Here is a 20121-nt window from a genome sequence, read left to right as displayed (position 1 = left end):
AGGACTTTCTAATTTTGAGATACACAACTTTTACTTTTCTTTCTTATTTACTAGTGACAAGATTAACTTTTTCTATTACTACCACATGTCTTTGATCCATTGTTTTTCTGATTACAGTTAGAACCCATCAGGAAATACGTGAGAGAAATATCTTTGAGGCATCGCCATTTATGTGAAATTGGGATTAAATTCAACCACAAAGTATCAAAAGCAGTGTAAGTTACTGATTGAGATATGTGAACTTTGTTGCTGTTGGATCACCCCATTTGATCAAACTCATTTGAAAAATCAATTTTCTTTCTTTCTTTCTTTCTTTCTTTCTTTCTTCTTGTTTATTTATTTGAGAGAGAGAGAGAGAGAGAGAGAGAGAGAGAGAGAATGAGCAGGTGAGAGGCAGAGAGAGAAGGAGACCAGAATCTGAAGCAGGCTCCAGGCTCTGGGCTATCAGCACAGAGCCCGAAGTGGGCTCGAATGAAGTGGGCATGAACTGTGAGATCATGACCTGAGCCGAAATTGGACGCTTAACAAACTGAGCCACCCAAGCACCCCATTCTGGTCAAAAAATCATTTTTCTTTCATTTAATAATGTCTTTCAGTACAAACCTGGTTCCTTTCTCCGTACGGATGCTACCTGCCTGTTCAATAGGGCACATAAAGCTGGACTTGAAACCACACTATTCCTCATCTAAACCCACTATTTCCTGCCTCAATTTCTTCTATCTGCTCAGATCCCTAAGCCTCTGCCTTAGTGCGCAAAAGATTCTATACGTTCAGATGCAGGCACTTAGTCGTTCTGCATGATAAAGGCTGGAAGATAAAATGTATTCTTGTCTCTGTGAAGATAAAAAGGATTTTGGCTCCAGTGTCTTGCAGTACAGAAAAATCTAGGGGCTTCTGGGTGGCTCAGTCAGTTAAGTGCTGACTTGGGCTCAGGTCATGATCTCGCAGTTCGTGATTTCAAGCCCCTGTATCGGTATCGGGCTCTGTGCTGACAGCTCAGAGCCTGGAGCCTGCTTCAGATTCTGTGTCTCCCTCTCTCTGCCCCTACCCCACTTGCACTCTGTCTCTCTGTCTCTCAAAAATAAATAAACTTTAAAAAATTGAAAAAAAAAAGAAGAGAAAAATCTAGTGACGTTTTCAGGGTAGGGTTGGAAAGTGTGGGAGAATTTGATGTTACTCCGTGTGCCTCTTTCTTGGCCCAGATGTATCCTTCCTTTTATCACCTTCTTCCCCAATTCGGGACAGACCTGAGCTGCATGGAAGCTTAGTTCTCCTTATAAGGCAGGCCCGTTTTCCCTATTGCCAGGGAAATTTCAGGGATGCTGCTCAGTTGTTCACAAGGACAGGCAAGGGAGACCCAAGACTCTTATAATTATTTTCTTTGTGATGAAGGATTTTACTTAGAAAGTTGGGTCAGAGAAATCTCCAAATTACCCATCTAAGCAACTCAGCTTCTTTAAGCGATAATTTAAATGTTGAAAATGACTATATCTTGCATGATCATGAACCGAATGGTGGTTGTTTTGTGACTGACATCTTTGCGTGGCTCTGAGTGCTATCATTGAAGAAACAGAAAGCATTTAAAACATAGTCTCTTCATCCTACATTTGCAAATGTGTTTCTATTATTTTGGTTACTCAATGAAGTAGAACTAATTTTAGAAAGCATTGAACTCAAAATACGGTTTAAAATGCACTTCTTTTTCTTTTCAGGGAATTGGTTCTGCTGACTAAGAAACAACCGAAAGCTAACTTTTCTGAAATTGTCAAACTGGCCGGGGATGTTAAAAATCTGCATCAGACCTGTTGTGAAGGAGATGTGGTAGCCTGTGTACTTGGCAGGGTGAGAGCCTCCCCTTTCTTAAAACTCACTCAGCCTTTAAAAAACTTGGGCACTTGGGTGGCTCCTTCGTCAGGTGTCTGACTTTGGCTCAGGTCATGATCTCATGGTTCATGAGTTCGAGCCCCGCTTCCTGTCAGCTCCTAGCCTGCTTCAGGTAGAACACGAGCCCCACTTCTGGTGAACCCCGCTTCTCTCTTTCTCTCCCCACCTTTCTGCCCCTCGTGAGATTCTCTCCCTCTCTCTCTCAAAAATAAATATACAAAAAAAAAAATTAAAAACAAACAAACAGAAAGAAACTCTACTCTGCATATTTAGAAGGAGTCCTGGCTTTTCAGGACAGGCTAAGAGAGTGTTATTTGTATGATTAGGTGAACTTGGGGGAAAAGTAAGAGAAATTGGGGGGCTGACAGAATCAATCATAATTAAAATAAAACAAAACAAAATCTCTAATATCCTTTACACAGAAACAATACCTGCGCCAAGCCAGGAACTCCAGAACAGGTGCATTTGTAGTTCTGCACCATGTCAGGAGTGCCAGAACAGTCTTGAATAATTTCATAGCATTGGCTAGTGTTCACAAACAATATAAAATAACTGTGGACTGCTCTGGCGTTCCTGTCTTTGTCCAGACTTTCATGGACAACGTTCAAAGTTACTGGCTTGACAAAGATATTGTTTATGTGTTAAAAGATTTTCATTCCAGGGGCGCCTGGGTGGCGCAGTCGGTTGAGCGTCCGACTTCAGCCAGGTCACGATCTCACGGTCAGTGAGTTCGAGCCCCGCGTCAGGCTCTGGGCTGATGGCTCAGAGCCTGGAGCCTGTTTCCGATTCTGTGTCTCCCTCTCTCTCTGCCCCTCGCCCGTTCATGCTCTGTCTCTCTCTGTCCCAAAAATAAATAAACGTTGAAAAAAAAATTTTTTTTAAAAAGATTTTCATTCCATTTTAGAGATGGTTTTGTTTTTAATTAGGATGGATTCTGAACATTAGTAAGTGTTCTTTTGTCTTCTGGGGATGATCATTTGATTTTCATTTAATTTATTCGTTGAATCATAGTAACAGATTTCTTAATTTTTAACTATCTTTAGATTGCTTAAGTCAATCTCCTTTTACTGTATTTCTGGATTTTATATGGACATAATTTCCAATTTTTTGCATTTGTGTTTACATGTGAGATTGATCTAGAACTTCCGGGTTTTGGTATTCAGTTACGCTAACTTCCAAAAATTGCATTGTTTTTCCTTTTGAAGTCTCTGAAATAATATAATAGTATTGGGTCTTACCTGTTTTGTGAAGGTTTGAAAGAACTTGTCCATGAGACTGAAGCAGAGACTGAGACAAGAAATTGGTGTGACAGCTTTTCCATTTCTTTTGCTATAGATTTCTTTTTAACATTTTTCAGTGGATCCTCATTGTTTATTAATTCTGTACTTGTGAATTACTTATTTGCCAGAATTTATTTGTAACCCCCAAATTAATACTCAGAGCACTTGTGTGGTCATCCACAGACCAGGGCATGCTCAGAACAGTGGAGCATTTGAGTTGCCTGATGCACAGGGTCCCAGCTGGGAGGGAATACGACCAGGCTCACCTTCTTGTTTTAGCTCTCATACTGTAAATAAGCTTCCTTCCTACAGTCTAGTGCCACATTTCCCACATTTTGTGGGTTTTTTTTTTTTGTGGGTGATTTAGCTATTTGAAGTGGCCCCCAAGCCCAGTGCTGAAGTGCTATCTGGTGTTCCTAAACGCAAAAAGTCATGATGTGCTTCTAGAGAAGACAATGTGTTAGATGTATTTCGTTCAACATTAATAAATCAACAATATATATTAAATAAGGTCTTTTATTTAAATAAATTTTTTAAGTTTATTTATTTTGAGGAGAGGAGGGGCAGAGAGAGAGGGAGACAGAGAATCCCAAGCAGGCTCTGTGCTGTCATCACAGAGTCTGATGTGGGGCTCAAATTCATGAACCGTGAGAGCATAACCTGAGCCAAAGTCTGGCACTTAACCAACTGAGCCACTCAGGTGCCCTAATAATGTGTCTTTAAACAGAAACACACACAAAACAAAGTTACGTCTTGATTTGTTGACAATGAAAATGTGACCAGGGGCTTACAGGAACCTGATCCTATATTCCCTTAGGGCTCATTATTCAGTATTCACAAATTCAGTGAATTTCAGACTGTTGTGACTAATGAGAATCAACTGTACCTTTTTGTGGTCAGGTTTTATAATATACATTTTTTTTTCAACGTTTATTTATTTTTGGGACAGAGAGAGACAGAGCATGAACGGGGGAGGGGCAGAGAGAGAGGGAGACACAGAATCGGAAACAGGCTCCAGGCTCTGAGCCATCAGCCCAGAGCCTGACGCGGGGCTCGAACTCCCAGACCGCGAGATCGTGACCTGGCTGAAGTCGGACGCTTAACCGACTGCGCCACCCAGGCGCCCCTATAATATACATTTTTAAAAATGTTTATTTTTGAGAGAGAGAGAGACAGAGTGTGAGCAGGAGAGAGCAGAGAGAGGGATACACAGAATCTGAAACAGGCTCCAGGCTCTGAGCTGTTAGCACCCAGCCCATTGTGGGACTCAAACTCACAAACTGTGAGGTCATGGCCTGAGCCGAAGTCAGACACTTAACCAACAGAGACACCAGGCACCCTATAATATACATTTTTTTTTAAAAAAAAAGTTTCCTTTGTCAGCATTTTCTTATTTACCTATTAAGTTCCACATAATATTATTATTTGATAATTAAAAACATCAAATATGTAATTATACTTCCTTTTCTCCATGTATTTTGTGTTTTCTCCTTTATTTAATTAGCTTTGCAAACCTCCTGTTTCATGTATCAGTGTTCTCCAAGAGAAAGTTCTCGAACTTATTTATTATTTCTACTGCGTTTATGCCTTTAATTTTATTCTCTCAGGTTCGCTTAGGTGTTTTATCTCAGTTGTTGGGTTGACTTCTTAGATTCTTTTGTACTTACTCTTTTTTAATAATTTTGTTAATAAGAATTATTTCAGTTGTACTATCATTTCTTTGATACACTCTATTCCACTAGAGGAAGGAAGGAAGGAAGGAAAGAGGGAGGGAGGGAGGGAAGGAAGGAAGGAAGGAAGGAAGGAAGGAAGGAAGGAAAGAGGGAGGGAAGGAAGGAAGGAAGGGAGGGAGGGAGGGAGGGAGGGAAGGAAGGACAGAAGAAAGGAAGAACTTTAGCTCTCTTTCTCTCCCTTTCTTTCCCTCCCTTCCTCCCCATCTCTCTTTCTTTCTTTCTTTCTTTCTTTCTTTCTTTCTTTCTTTCTTTCTTTTTCTTTCATTCTTTCTTTCTCCGTTGAAAACATTTCAATTCCAGTGTAGTTAACATATAGTGTTATACTAGTTTCAGGTACGCAAAATCGTGAGTCAACAATTCTGTGCATTACTCAGCCCTCACCATGAAAAGGATACCCTTTCTACTGTTTATTTTTTGTCTCGATCTAATTCTCTTTTAATAGAGTATTTCTCCCAATGCTTTCAGGAATGTTGCATGGATTGTACACATTTAAATTGTATGTCCTAGAAAGCTTTTTTGTTTTTATCAATGTTTATTATATCATCCCATGATGCTTCACAACACCACACCAACATAAAAAGCAAATAATCTTTATGCTAGATGTTTTAATACTAAGTGATGTGAGTTAGTAGGGCTTATCAGTCTATTATAATACCCAGTCCATGTAATTCAATTTTACATTGTAAAGTTCTTTCTCTTTCTTTGACTTCAAGGCACTATTAGACTGACATTCTGGGACTGTATAATAATTGCTATAGCACAAACTTTTAAAAAATGATTTCTGTGTGCCAGGCATTAATTTCAAGCATTTCATTGTTACTTAATGAACACTTTTTTTTTTTAGTGCTTAATCTGTTCCAGGCTCCTTTCTTTGTCCCTAATAATTACTAGTCTGTTTACTTCCCACAACCATAAGACGTTAAGTATTATTTTAACCCCACTTTATAGATGAGGAAATTGAGACATGGAGAGGCAAAGTAGCTTGCCTAGGTCACACAGTCAGGAAGTAGCAAAGTCAAGATTAGAACTCAGGAAGTCTGACTTTAGAGCTAAAGCTGTCAACCACGGCAACTGGTTTATTTTTCCAGTCAAATAAATTCTCAGAAGCATTTACTATTTCTGCATAGGGGTGTCTAGAAGGTAAGAAATGGCGGGAGAGGTTTTTCATCTACCTGGAATGCCTGTTTTCTTACAGTTCTTCTCATCAATTTTCTTCCCCTCTTCTACTACGCTTTAGAAATTTTTTTGGCCTTTTCCTTTCTTATTTTACACATCTGGTCCAAGATGGTTGGCCATCTTTCATTCTCCTTTTCCATGACCTAGATGAGTTGCTGAGCCATGAACTACATTTTCTGCCTGTCTCACAACTTGGTGAGGGCAACCTGACTGAGTTCTGGTCAGAAGTGATTTATGCCATTTCTAGGCCTGGCCCATAATAATCTCCTGGCCCAAGCACCCCAATCCGAAGGCAATGTTAGAAACCACAGGTGCAAGATGACATAGCCTCTGTCAGCCTGGAACTACTCCTACCCCCAACGACTGCCTGGAGGCAATATGACTGTCTTCTCACAAGGCATTCTTTCTTTATTAAGAAAGGAACAAACCTACTTCTAGTAAGTCACTGAAAGCCTGCTGGTTACCTAACTAATGCACAGACTCTCCCCTAACAGTCTCAGTGTGACCCTGTTGATATAGCTTCAACTTACTACTTTCATATTTAGACCTTTTGCTCATTTTTCTTCTTTTTTCCCGAGTCCTTAATCTAAAGTCCTAACTGCTTAGAGGAAATCTCCATGCAGATGCCTAATAGATGCCTTAAAACATCTTAACTCTTTGGTGTCCCTTTTCGGCTATTCTCTTAAAATCTGTTAATTTCTCTTGAATATTAACTTCAGTAAATAGTGCTAACCTCGGTGTCCTACACCCTTCTAGATTCTTCATCCTCACCTCACCCCCTGCCTCCAATCTAATTATCGTTTATGAAAATCTTGTCAATTCTATGCGTCAGCTCTTACGTCTGCCCAATCATTCATTTGGTTCAAGCTCCATAATTTCCTTTTTTCTTTCTTTTTCTCTATTATTTTTCTCCATTCCAAGTTTTTATTTAAATTCCTGTTAGTTAACATCCAGTGTAATATTAGTTTCAGGTGTAGAATTTACATACAACACCCAGTGTATTCCTTAATCCCCATCACCCATTTAACACACCTCCCTGCCCACCTCCCCTCCGTTAACTTGTTCTCTATAGTTAAGAGTTTATTTCCTCATTTCCCTCTTTTTTTTCTCCCCTATGTTTTTCTGTTTTGTTTCTTAAATTCCACATATGAGTGAAATTATATGGCATTTGTCTTTCTCGGATTGACTTACTTCGCTTAGCTTAATATGCTCTAGCTCCATCCATGTCTTTACAAATGGCAAGATTTCATTCTTTTTCTTTTGAATTATTTATTTTGGACACAGAGAGAGCGCCGTGGGGGAGGGGCAGAGAGAGAGGGAGAGAGATCTGAAGCAGGCTCTGCACTGACAGCAGAGAGTCAGACATGGGCTTGAACCCACAAACCGCAGGATCTTGACCTGAGCCAAAGTTAGGCACTTAACCAACTGAGCCACCCAGGCTCCTCAAGAGCTCATTCTTTTTTATGGTTGAATAATATTCCATTGTATACTTATACCATGCCATCTTCATTCATCTATTGATGGACAGTTGGGCTGCTTCCAGATCTTGGCTATTGTAAATAGTGCTGCTATAAACATCAGGGATAACGTATCCCTTTGAATCAGTATTTTTGTATCCTTTGGGCAAATACCTAGTAGTGCAACTGCTGGGTCATAGGGTTGTTCTATTTTTAACTTTCTGAGGAACTTCCATACTGTTCTCCATCATTTCTCAACTACATTTTCTCAAAACCCCCCAAATATCCGATATATCATTTCCCCAAATATGTCATATTCTCTCACTTCCAAGATTTTTATATATAAAGATGAATAACTTTAGAATGTTCTTCCTTTTCATTGGTTTCCAACTAAGTTTATTTGTCCATCAAGACTCAAATTGCTTAAGATCTTCACTCTGACTCCATCCAGTCTGGATTGCCAATCTTTTCTCTTCCAAAGCATCACATATGCACTTCTCTTACAACTTCTATTATATTGCATTACGATTGTTGTTTAATTATCTGACTCTCGAATTAGATTGTTTCTTAAGTGTAGAGAGATTAGCTTATTCATACACACACGCACATATTTGCGTGTAAATTTGTAAAATTTAATATTTGTAAATATCATTCACACATAGTATTTGTAAGTAAATATGTTAAATATGTAAACATAATAGTAATATGATAATATATATGGTAAATGACAGAGACAAAATGTTTTCCGAACTGGAATCCTAAAACAATAACCACAATAGCAGGACAATAAAACTCTTCTCTTCATTTGTATTTTGTGGGGCTAACCATGGACACTATTATTGTGTCTGTCTCCCTTTAAGTGCAAGAGATGTTGAAAGAGCTTGTGACACTTGAGGAAGATCAAACAGAGCAGCTCTCCTTATTAGAACAATTCACTATAAATGACCTTTTCAGTCTCTCAATTTGCCAAGAGTAAAGGAGTGCCAAGTTTTTCTCTGGTTTTCTAGCAAGAACAACAAAAATAAATAAGTTCAGAATGAAGTCATCAAAAATAACTACCCTTTTCATGTTTTATAGAGCCAGCTTATGAACGATACCTGTTCTAAACAGTCGGCCCTATCCAGCAAAATCACTCCCTGCTGTGCACTGTCCGTGCCATTCCGAGGGGAATGCATTATCAACTCAGAAAATGATGACAAACCTGATCTTTCATCTCTGCCACTCAGCAGGTTTACAGAAGACCGATTTGTATGCAAGCAATTCATCGACAAGCAAGATGATCTCCTGCCAGAGTAATACATATATACATATGTACATATGTATATATATATATATATGTACATATATGTGTATATATATATATATGTATATTGTAAAATCTTACTAATGGAATACTATACTTATGCATTTTGGGGGGAAAGGTTGTAAACCTGAATGATGACGGAGGCTGGCCCATGACGTAAATGAGTGGCTGCATGGGAACGGTGATCCAGAGGAGATGCTTTGTGGAGTCTAAAAGGTGGCAGTTATTTGCACAGCTCCAGCCACCTGTTAGGATGTGGGAACGCAGGCTTTGGGCTGTTGGGTCCACTGCATTTTGAAAGAAGCTGGAAGTCGCTTGATTTTTTAAATACTGACGACTAATACAGGTATTTTTAAGAACACAATGAGGGTTAAGTGTTTGCAAGTTTTGCTCTAAGGGACTCATCTCTAAGGGCTTCAGATTGGAATACCTGGTCAGTTCTTCTATTCTAATTAATTTAATACCTATTACCAAAGCCATGGTGGGGCATTTAAAGATTAGAGAGATGGGCTATTAACATCTCCGGTGTCCGTTCAGAAATGCATACTAATTTGTGCAAGGCAAACTGATTTCAATATGTAATATTAAAACAATGTTCTGTGTGATTGAAGTATTTCCAAAGTCACTTTGTGAAGCATAATTTGAAGCAACTAAACTCCAACAAAGCGTAAGAATTTGAATTTTCTTCAAAGTTCTTTGTAGAATGACTTTAGCTGTATTTCCAAAATTACATTTGATACGGCTTATAAAAGTAAATGTCACTGCCTGAAACTACTCATTCCTAAACTTGCATTTGGTACTGGAAAAGTCGATAGGCTCACCTTCCTAGTGGAAATCACATTAAACTATGAATTGGGAGACCGGAGTTCCAAGTCTAGTTTTGTCATGCATAAGCTTTGGAATGTAGGTCAAGCCACTTAATTTCCTCAGGTTCTAGTGTTCCAGCTATAAACTGAGGTGGCTGGATAAGATAAGTTTGTCTCCTGTGATTCTGTGATTCCTTTGTAAATATCCTAGAGTCCAAATTTCTCTTTCTTGTAACACAGAAGAATGTGTAGCTTATGCTTGGACTACTCAGGTTTGAATGTTTATCTGGACAAGAGGGGAAGATGGTGATTTAATACCTAGCTGGCACTTTCTTTCAAAAAAAATTCTAATACTTATAAAATCTAGCCTCAAAGATGCCTGAGAAAAATGTACTCTCATTCAAACACTTGGAATTAATTTCTCATAAAAGTTCCTGTGCCAGGAACCCATCAGCCAATCAGATTGTTTTAATTTCAGATTCTGAATCTGACACCCACTCCTGTGTGACTTTGGAAAAATCACATAATTTTACTGACTTGGTTTCCTTCTCTCAAAATGAAGTCAGTAAAACCTCCTTGCCATCCTCTCAAGGTTTCCAAATGCCTAAAATCAGTTACAATATTGAATAAATTTTATAATCATAATTGGCTTTTGAGAGAAAACTCACGACTTCTAAATTTTACTGTTTACTATCTGTTTCATATGGATATAGGTTTCTTTATGAATATTCAAGAAGACATTCAGAATTGGCACTTTCTGTGATTTTAAGAGTGTATACAGTATATCAAAATTTATTGGGAAAATGCTGTAAATTAGAAAATCCTCTGGAATGCTATAGCCATGGGGTAAATTCCTTTTTATTTTTTAACTTGTTACTCACAAGTGATTACAAACATGAGAAAAATTCCAGTGCTGTTAGTAGTGTCCTATTTTGTAAAATGATTGTGCATATTCTTGTTAATTGCGAGCACTGAACAAGGAATGTGATTCTCCTCTAAACCAAAGGCCACATCGTCATACTGTAGCAGTTCTCTATATGAATCCCTGTGTTGTACATTCTGTGCTTCACGAAACCTTCTCTGTGCAATCGCCTCTTTTAATGAGTGTCTCCTGGGCATAGCAGCTAGCAGCATTAAAGCACAGTGTATTAGGGTATGGGAAGGTTGACAGTTTCCAACAAGCAGTCCCGGAAACCATCCTTATTTCAGGCCAGATAATGTTGTTTACAGGCAGTAGCTCTGTTATGCATTTGACATGAAAAAAGCAGGTGACCTTACAAATCTGACCAGGTGATCACTTATCCACGAATTACCAGGAACCAAGTGACTCTGGCTTTTGTTATCTAAGCAGTGGCTTACATGTTTACAGAGGGTGGGGTGCTGGTGGAGGCTTGAAGGCATCCCTTGTCCTGTCTGGGCCCAAGCAGGTACATCTACCATCTTTCTGTTTCTAGAGAGAAGGATCGATGAAGGTAATTTAGTCCCCTGTAGGTGAGCACCCTTTTGTAGCCAGTAGACCTCCACAATAATCACTATGATAATAGCATAAGCATGAACGTTAATAACAGGATAAGCATGAACGTTAATAACAGGAGCGTGGGTGTTTAGAGTTTACAAAGTGACTTTACCATCAGCGTCCTATTTGATCCTGACACCAGTCCAGTGACATAGGTAATGCCAGAATTATTAACTGTATTCTGGATGAGGGTATTGAGTTTTAGAAGGTTTAAAAGACTTGCTCAATATCACACAGGCAGTAAAGGACAAGGGTAAGGGTTAAATCCAGGTAAATAGTTTGCAAATCTGGTAACATTTTCACTGTAACAAACACTGCTTATTAGGATCAGGTGCACTGGGTCTGATTGGTTAAGATGATAACCAGTCCTCCTACTGAAGAGTTAAGGTTAGAAGGTCGCTTGTATTTTCCCACTGGAATTTTATGTGCATGGCTCAAGAACTCTTTGAACTTGCGGTTACTTCTGAGAATTCCATTTGATTCATTTCAATGTGTATTTGTGGAGTGCTGTACTATATTGAAGGCTGGTAGATGTTTTTATTAAACCATGACTTCTTAATATGTATCTCTATTTCTTAAAAAATTTTTAATGTTTATTTATTTATTTTTGAGAGAGAGAGAAAGAGAGACAGAGTGTGAGTGGGGGAGGGGCAGGGAGAGAGGGAGACACAGAATCTGAAGCAGGCTTCAGGCTCTGAGCAGTCAGCACAGAGACCGACGCGGGGCTCAAACTCAAAACTGTGAGATCATGACCTGAGCCGAAGTCAGATGCTTAACCGACTGAGCCACCCAGGTGCCCTGTATCTGTATTTCTATTCCTATATCTATATCTCTTTATCTGTGCTGTTTATGTAAAAAGGCTGTCTTATTAAATATAACCAACACACTCTGACCAATCAAACTTAGCTCTATAAACTACCTTTAGGAATGTCTTTTTGGCTTGATGAATGATTGCCTTATTCTTATAAAATACGCCATTTAAACCCACAAATGAGTTTATACACCAGAAACTAAACATCAATCTCGTACCACTTCTTTTCTCGGCAAAGTACATGGACATTCCTGCTTTACCAAAACATGTTTTTCAAGATTTGCAAACTCACTAAGTAAATAAAGCCCTGGATTTAGGAAAACAGTTACATTAAACTGTTACAGAAGACGGTTTTGCAATCTTACCTCAAGATATATTGCTACAGTGATAAACATTGATTATCTTTGTTTTCCAGAAAGAGATGTTCCAAAGAGTGGTTGGTGAAAGCCATGAACGTATAAAAAATCACTGTGATTTACGTGAGAAATTAGGAGATGCTAACTTCCATGACAGGTATGCTTCCAAGATATTGTCCAGGTTTATATGTTTGTTGGTGAGTTTTTGCTAACTCCTGATGCTGAGAGCTGCTATGAGTCTACATCCAACCTTAAAATGTCAGAGGCCAAGGAAAATGTGAGTTCAAAATTAACCTATCTTTGTCTTAATAATACAGATATCTACACAGACTTATGTGCCTTTACCTGGCTCTCCAGGCCAGTTTCCAGAATTCTGGTCAACAACCACAGGTTAGGGAACCAAGCAGGCCTTGACTCCCGTCCTGCAGTCTCTTCAGGGTCATCTCCCTCACACCCCTCCCTCATATCCCTCACACCCCTCCCTCATATCTCTCCCTCACACATTTAGTTTGGGGGGCTTTGCCTGCAGGGTTTTTTTAATGTTTACTTTTGAGAGAGAGAGACAGACAGACAGAGTGCAAGCGGGGGTGGGGCAGGGAGAGAGAGGGAAACACAGAATCCAAAGTAGGCTCTAGGCTCCAAGCTATGAGCACAGAGCCCAATGCTGGGCTCCAAGCCACGAACTGTGTGATCATGACCTGAGCTGAAGTCGGACGCTTAACTGACTGTGCCACCCAGGCACCCCTGCCTGCAGTTTTCAGTCAAAGCTACAACAATCTAACTTAGGGTCCCTTTGTCAGTATCAAGTCAGTTCCTATAGCAAATTTAGTATTTTCAGCACCTAGGGTAGAGATGAATGGATACCATAGCTATTTGCCGGAGAGAATACATAAAACTGTTGTGTGCAGAGACTGGTGGAACCCACTGTATTTAAAAGATCGGTATATCCAAAAACAAAAACCAATTTTTAGTAATCTTTAGGATCTTACTGTAATAGTCTATTTAGAAGCAGAGTGTTGGGGAAAAAATCAGTTTGATAGAGTGTCCAATAATATTGAGCTTAAAATAGATGTCCAGAATAATAGATCCAGAAAAACGTATTCTTTCCGAGAGAATATTTGGCTTATTACTTCTATGTTATGTTTGGTTGCAAATATCTGGCTTAAGGATTAGATCTTTGGTTCTCAAACTTTACAATACATCAAAATTACCTGGAGGACTTGTTAAAATACAGCCCCATCCCCAGAGTTTCTGATTCAGTAAGTCTGGGATGGGGCCTGAGAATGTGCATTTCTAGTAAGTTCCCAGGGCTGCTGATACTGCTGGTCTAGGAGTCCCACTCTGAGAACCACTGGATTAGGTTGCTTGTTTCATTGGATGTTACAACTAAATTCTTTCCCTGACTCCATTTCAATATAAAATGCAATGATCGAGTCTGATTTTTTGTTGTCTTCACATCTGGGTCTGTAAGAGTCTTCTTCCTTAAAAAATCTTTCTCATGTCCCTCTGTTCTCACCACTTTCCTAGTTCAGGGTATCAGCGTCTCTCAACTGAATTTCCGGAATAGTCTTCAAACTGCTTCTTCCTTCACATTTGCTTCTTGCTCACCTTCACCTCCATTCATTCTTTACATGGCAACTATAATTACCCTAAAAATAATGCAGTTCTGATTCTGTAACTGAGCTTTCTTTCTTGCTCTGTTTCTGATTCCCAATTTCCTGACCCCCTCCAAAACAAAACAAAACAAAACAAAACAGAACAAAACAAAACCAAAATCACATTCAGTGGCTCCCCTCCCACTTGCACTCCCTTTCACCTGGTTCATTTTTGTTGTTTTTAGATCTCAGCTCACGTGTCGTTTCCTCCGGGAGGCCTACCTGACCTGCCTGGGATGGGACTGCTTGCCACTCCATGTGTATCTACAGCACTGTGTACTCCCCTCACTACCTCAAGGGTACCTGCTATCTTGCCCAGTACGGCGTGAGCCCCAGGAGAGTAGGCACTATTTGCTGATCATTGTTGTAGGCCCCTGTTCCTACACATTGTAGACAACCAATGCAATCTTTAATGGACTGTGTATACAATTATTTCAGAAGCTGTCATCCAAATTTGCTGTCCTAGTATCTTTGGTGGATCAGGGTAGAGCAATGTGTGAGGTGAGAAGAGAATCCCAGGTATATTGATGAAGTTATTGGGCCATTGGAATAAAGATTAAAAAGAATTAAACCCAGTTTAATGCTTTGTTCAGCCTAAACCACAGCTTGTCAAATATTAAGGAAAACTCTAGAATTCTTCATCATTGGCACATAGTCGTTGCCAGGAGTAAGAGGAAATTATTCTTTCAGGCTCATAATCCTTTACACTAAGAAAGTCCCACAACTATCTGCTCAAGAGTTGGTTACATTCACGAAGAACATGGCAGCTGCTGCCACCAAATGTTGCCCACTGAGAGATGAGCAGCGATTTGTCTGCATGGAGGACTCGGTAAGCACATCTGTGACTTCATGTTTGCCTGTTCTTAAAGTCCTAATCCCCAACCTCCAGCAATCCATCTCATATTTGTGGACACATTCATGAACTGTCAATGGAGCATAATACTTCTGTCCCCAGGAGAAATTCTTTTAGGCCAACTCATGCCAATTGTCTTGACTAGCAGCAGGGGTAAGACTGTCACTTCCCTAATGGTGGCAATATCAGATTCAACACCTCTTTGTCTGGATCATACCCTAGGGTCTAATTCTTGGATTTTCAAGTCAACAAAAATGACTTTGCCAACAACTTCAAAGATAATGCTGATTTTAAACTAACTCGAACGTATAGGAAAACAACAACAGCAACAAACTAGTCTTCTTTCCATGTTTCTCCTTTAATCTTACATAACTATCACGCTCACAACATCTCTGGCACCAAGTGTTTTCCCCCACGACAAGCAATTCTGTGTGACACCAGCTGAGTATCCTACAATTTGTCTCATTCTGACACCATCTGTCTGGAGATAGTGTCAGATCCCACAGGTTAAGGGCTCAGTCCTATAAGACTGCTCCCATCCCACTTCAGATAACAATTACAAGTCCAATTGTAATTCTGTGTGATTCTGTGTGATTCTGACTGGTGAGCTATAAAATCTGAGGTTCCCATGACTCCCTCCTCAGGTTTGATTAATTTGTTAGAGCAGCTCGCAGAACTCAGAGAAATACTTACTTAAGTTTAGAAGATAAGTAAAATGTATGATAAAGGATACAGGTGAACTTCCAAATGAAGAGATACATAGGACTGGAAGAGATACATAGGGTCTGGGAGCATCCTGAGTGCAGAAGCTTCTGTCCCTGTGGAGTTGGGGTGTGTCACCCTCTTAGTATGTGGATGGGTTCACCCACCTGGGAGCTCTTCAACACCCATACTGCTGGGATTTTATAAAAACTTCCTTATGTATACATGATCAATTATTAACTCCATTTTCAGGCCCTCTCTCCTCTCTGGAAAATGGACGGGGGGGACTTAAAATTCCAAGCTTCTAATCACTACGTTGTCTTTCTGGGGACCAGTGCCCATCCACGAGCCCACACAGAGTTGCCTCATTAGGACAAAAGATTCCCCTAGTGCTCTTATCACTTAGGAATTTACAAGGGTTTTGGAAGATGGTTGGCAGGATCTAGGGTCAAAGATCAAATATTTATATTTTCTATTATCTCACATCAAACTCACAAGTGTTAAATTTATTAGACAGAATACCAGTGTGCTCATTTACAGTGAGAAATGTCTTTCCAATGACAGCAATAATTGGGCCTAACAACTAGACTGCACTTTTTCCTGGATCAGAATACTTGTGACGATGAATTAGGATATGACTAGTGCAAATGGAATCAGAAGAAGGGAAAGAATAGTCTTAAGGGATATTTCTTCCAGGCTATAGTGAAGAATGATAAATTATGTCTTCCTCACAATGGAGAACATCCCTCTAGGGACCTGTATGCTCACATTCTCCAAGATGCAGGCTCCAGATCTCTCTCCAGTGGTATTATTTTAACACTACTAAATTCTTGTGTGGTGACAGCTTTCTCTGCCCTATGTTCTTGATAGAACAATTCTTTCATGCTAAATTGGTCTTTCTTCTGATAAAATATAATTTTTTGATTGCATATTTAAAACATTATTATCTAGCCTCGTCTCCCTTTTATTTTATTATAAATTTTTGTTATCTAGTGCCCTGCCTTTCTTGGGGAAGGACTTTCAGTTAGACTTCTAGATTCCTAAAGCCTTATTTTTAGGTGATCTCTTTGGTTACATTTAAAATGGATAAACTCATACATGAAATGTTGATGCTTATTGGCCTCAATGACTTCATCCCCAAATACCTAAATGATAGGGATTTGGGGGTAGTCATACTTGGAAAGGCACATGGGCAGGCTTGCAGAGAGCATCAGGATAACAATCAGACACCACAGAAGCAAGGCAAGGTGACAGCTTTAGAAGAGGACCAGAAAATGAAGGAGATAATTGAAATAGGATCCAAGGATTCCTCTCATCATTCATTCATTCTGCAACTATTCATAGAGCATCTACCATATGCCAAGTTCTGTGGCAGTTACAGATGTCCACTTGCAAAAAAACAGAAACAAATTGGATTTGAGCTTCAGTCATATAACTGAGTCAAATTAGCAGTGCTGTTGACTTGAGGCTTGATTTTAATTTAAAAGAACATAAGAAACTCCAACCTTAAGTCAACACTGGTCTATAAACTGGACTGGAGAGGAACCTGGAAGTGGAGTCCAAGTGAGCTCAACTTGAGGATGAGAAGAGGGAGGACAAGTCTGGGAACCAGGCTGCACTTGACCCTCCTGATTTTTCCTAAACAGTGAAATCCAGGATGAACTAGCAGAAACCAGAATCTGAGAATACTTATTAGCCTTATTCTCTATGGAGTAAAAAAAAAACAAAACAAAACAAAACAAAAAATGACCACAACCTTATGGCTCTTATTTTAATTTTCTTCTGGGAAAGGCGAAACTAATTCTTGGAGCTTTATGCAGAAGACACGAAGCAGAGCCTATCAATGCTGGTGTGGGTCACTGCTGTGAGGACTCATATGCCTTCAGGAAGCCATGCTTTGATGATCTGCAGGTAGATAGAACTTACATTTCTCCACCTTTATCCTGTGACCAAGTCATCAGCCTTAAAGAGGACTTGTGCAAAGCTCGGGAGGAGCAATTCCAAACTGAGAAGCAAAAGTAAGAATCTTTGTTTAGTTTGTTCTCTAATTTGTTCTGCCAGCAGGGGAGCAGGTACGGAGAATGGTAAACTGGGCTCAGGTATAAACATTGTATAATGAATGGATCAGCTAAATGTTACATTGGAGGTCCAGTAGAATTGAGAATGTTGGCATATTTTGCAACCATGGCTATCGTGGTTGCTACCCCAATCAGATCGGTTAATGAGATTGAGTCTATTGGTCAGAAAATATTGACAGAGAAGTACATTAAAGTATTTTTCCTAACATGCAAAATTTGGAACATTTGCACGTGGGTGCATGCATGTATGCGTGTGTGACATATACATATATAATGCATATGAAAACATTTATAAATTAGATAATTTTGTGAACATAAGTTATTACTTTGCAAAGTGCTACTCTGATTTGGCTGCTGTTACCAATACTGAAGCCTACTGGTCAGAAATGCTGCCAGTAGAATACAACGTCTTTACGTTTGAACAGGGTTTCCCAATGTGTATTCTAACGTAAAAGGGTTTCTGGATGAAGTCAGCAATGGGGTCTGTGGGTTGACTGCATGAGTCTGTTGATCTGGGGCGAGCCTCAACCATTCTCAGCTGGGTTTGCTCAGAAGACTCTATGGTCAGCTGCTAAGTCAGCTGGGAGCTGGCTGGCCTGGGCCACATGGTCTTCTGTCCTCCAGCAGGCTAACCTAGGCTTCTTCACATGGCAGCTGGGAGAAAGTGGCTGTGTGGAGGCCTCATGAGGCCCAGGTTTGGAAGCATGCAATGCCAATGCTTCTGTAAAGTAGGTCATGGGGGCAGCCCAGATTAAAGTGGTATGGAAATAGACTTCATTTCTTGATAGGAAGGGTTGGAAAGTCACATCATAAAGGACATGAATACAGAGAAAGATGGACAATTGGTCCATTTTTGTAATCTATCAGCCACTGTGGATCATTAATATAGCTGTTGAAACTATAGAAAATGACAAATGTCAAGATAATGGTGGAAAAAGAGGTGATTAACTGGGTCTGAAGTCATCAGAAATGAGGGGGATGACAAGACTTTCTATATGCGGCAGAAATAAGTAAAGATAAGGGGTGTCAGAGTTTGATAACTTGTACTTCAAAGGAGCTGTGGCTTTCAAATGAGAATGAAGGAGTTATATTGAAAGCAGTAAAAAAGAACTAGATACAAAGGTAAGTGGATTTCAAGCAAAAACAGTCTCATCTTGCAAGGTCTTGGGGGAAGTTATGTGCTCTGGGTAGCCTCGTGTTTTCGTTTAGAGCAAGACAGAGAAGTTCAGAAGAGAAGCTGTGGATATGGGAATGTTTTCTTTTTTTTAATGTTTATTTTTGAGAGGGGGGAGGGGGAGAGAGAGGGGCAGAGAGAGAGAATCTGAAACAGGCTCCAGGCTCTGAGCTGTCAGCACAGAGCCTGAGGCGGGGCTCGAACCCATGAACCGTAAGATCATGACCTGAGCCGAAGTCGAACGCTTAATGGACTGAGCCACCCAGGTGCCCTGGGAACGTTTTCTTGAGAAAGCCTCATGTTACAGAGGAGACAGAGGACCAAAAGAGCAGGGGATGGGTCAGATTAAGGGCATAGAAACATCAGCATGATGACAGATGATCTGGGAGGCTTAGATTTCTGGTTGTGACTGAGGCTGAGGTGACAGAGGCATCACGGGCTGGGCTTTGGAAGTAGCACACACAGCACAGAAAACTTTAGGGCAGCTGATTTGCTCTTTGCCACTGACAGCACAGGTGATTAAGATCTCACAGGCGGTTGGCATTTTCTCCAATTCTCCCCACTCCTGCGTAGACGGATCGAACGGAACTCATTGTCAGGTCTTAGTAAAGAGACTACTTGCTTGCTGCTGAAGACAAAGAATTATCTTTCTTAGTGGCATTGATCATCCATCTCTTTGCTCCCATTCAGCTCCTGAGCTTAGAGCCAAGATATTCTCATGGTCCAGGCATTCTCCCTCAGCAGGAATTCTGCTGCTGGTGAATGTGATGTTAGAGGCCCCATTTGGAGTTGCCAAAAGTGACTGTTCTAGAAAAAGGCAAAGGGTGAAATTCTAATATCCCTGAATCAGCAGGATGCATTGAAAGCCCTCCTACCCCTGACGGTGGGGCGGTTCCCTCCTAATGCCCCTGATCATGTCCTCAGGAGAAAGCATGCAAGCCCTCCTCCTCATTGTTCCTTCTCCCCCAACTTCATTAGAAATGGTAGCTTACTGTATTTCTAGTTAATTTATTTACTCGAAGACATGCATTTGCAGGGTCTAAATACTATTGGTCCAACAATATCATCTTGCCAAGTGAGGCAAAGTTTTTTTTTGCTTCTGGAATGAATACATACTCATGGGCAGCAAGCACAGGTTGTTGCTTGGTCTGTTTTATCACAGTACTTGCAACTCCTACGCCAGCTGACCCTTGGAATCCTTTCTTCAGTTCTCCAAGGTGAGCCAATCACAAACTAGCCTTTAAAACCTCCCAGTCAACACCCAAAGACTGTTGAGACATTTAGTTAGCCATTCTTTCTTTAGTTCAGGCTTGATGTGAGAATGTAGAAGAAACCAC

General features: G+C 40.1%; 1 protein-coding gene across 9 annotated transcripts in view; it reads left to right on the top strand.

The window, feature by feature from the left end:
• The window catches only part of LOC121034498 (alpha-fetoprotein-like), a 53267-nt gene that overhangs the window by 16840 nt on the left and 16306 nt on the right, over positions 1 to 20121 (top strand). For 3 of the 9 annotated variants that reach the window (XM_040481347.1, XM_040481369.1, XM_040481355.1), the window contains exons 6-12: positions 118 to 215; positions 1713 to 1842; positions 8608 to 8822; positions 10353 to 10485; positions 12382 to 12479; positions 14668 to 14806; positions 17324 to 17550. In XM_040481347.1, the coding sequence (XP_040337281.1) occupies positions 118 to 215; positions 1713 to 1842; positions 8608 to 8822; positions 10353 to 10485; positions 12382 to 12479; positions 14668 to 14806; positions 17324 to 17550 (1040 nt within the window). The remainder of the gene's footprint in view (positions 1 to 117; positions 216 to 1712; positions 1843 to 8607; positions 8823 to 10352; positions 10486 to 12381; positions 12480 to 14667; positions 14807 to 17323; positions 17551 to 20121) is intronic. The other 6 variants (XR_005792472.1, XR_005792475.1, XR_005792477.1 and 3 more) reach the window with 4 other exon arrangements.

This window comes from Herpailurus yagouaroundi, unplaced genomic scaffold, assembly GCF_014898765.1.
Source record: "Herpailurus yagouaroundi ecotype Mexico unplaced genomic scaffold, PumYag 28, whole genome shotgun sequence".
Lineage (NCBI taxonomy): Eukaryota > Metazoa > Chordata > Mammalia > Carnivora > Felidae > Herpailurus > Herpailurus yagouaroundi.
This window is presented reverse-complemented; position numbering and strand designations above follow the sequence as displayed.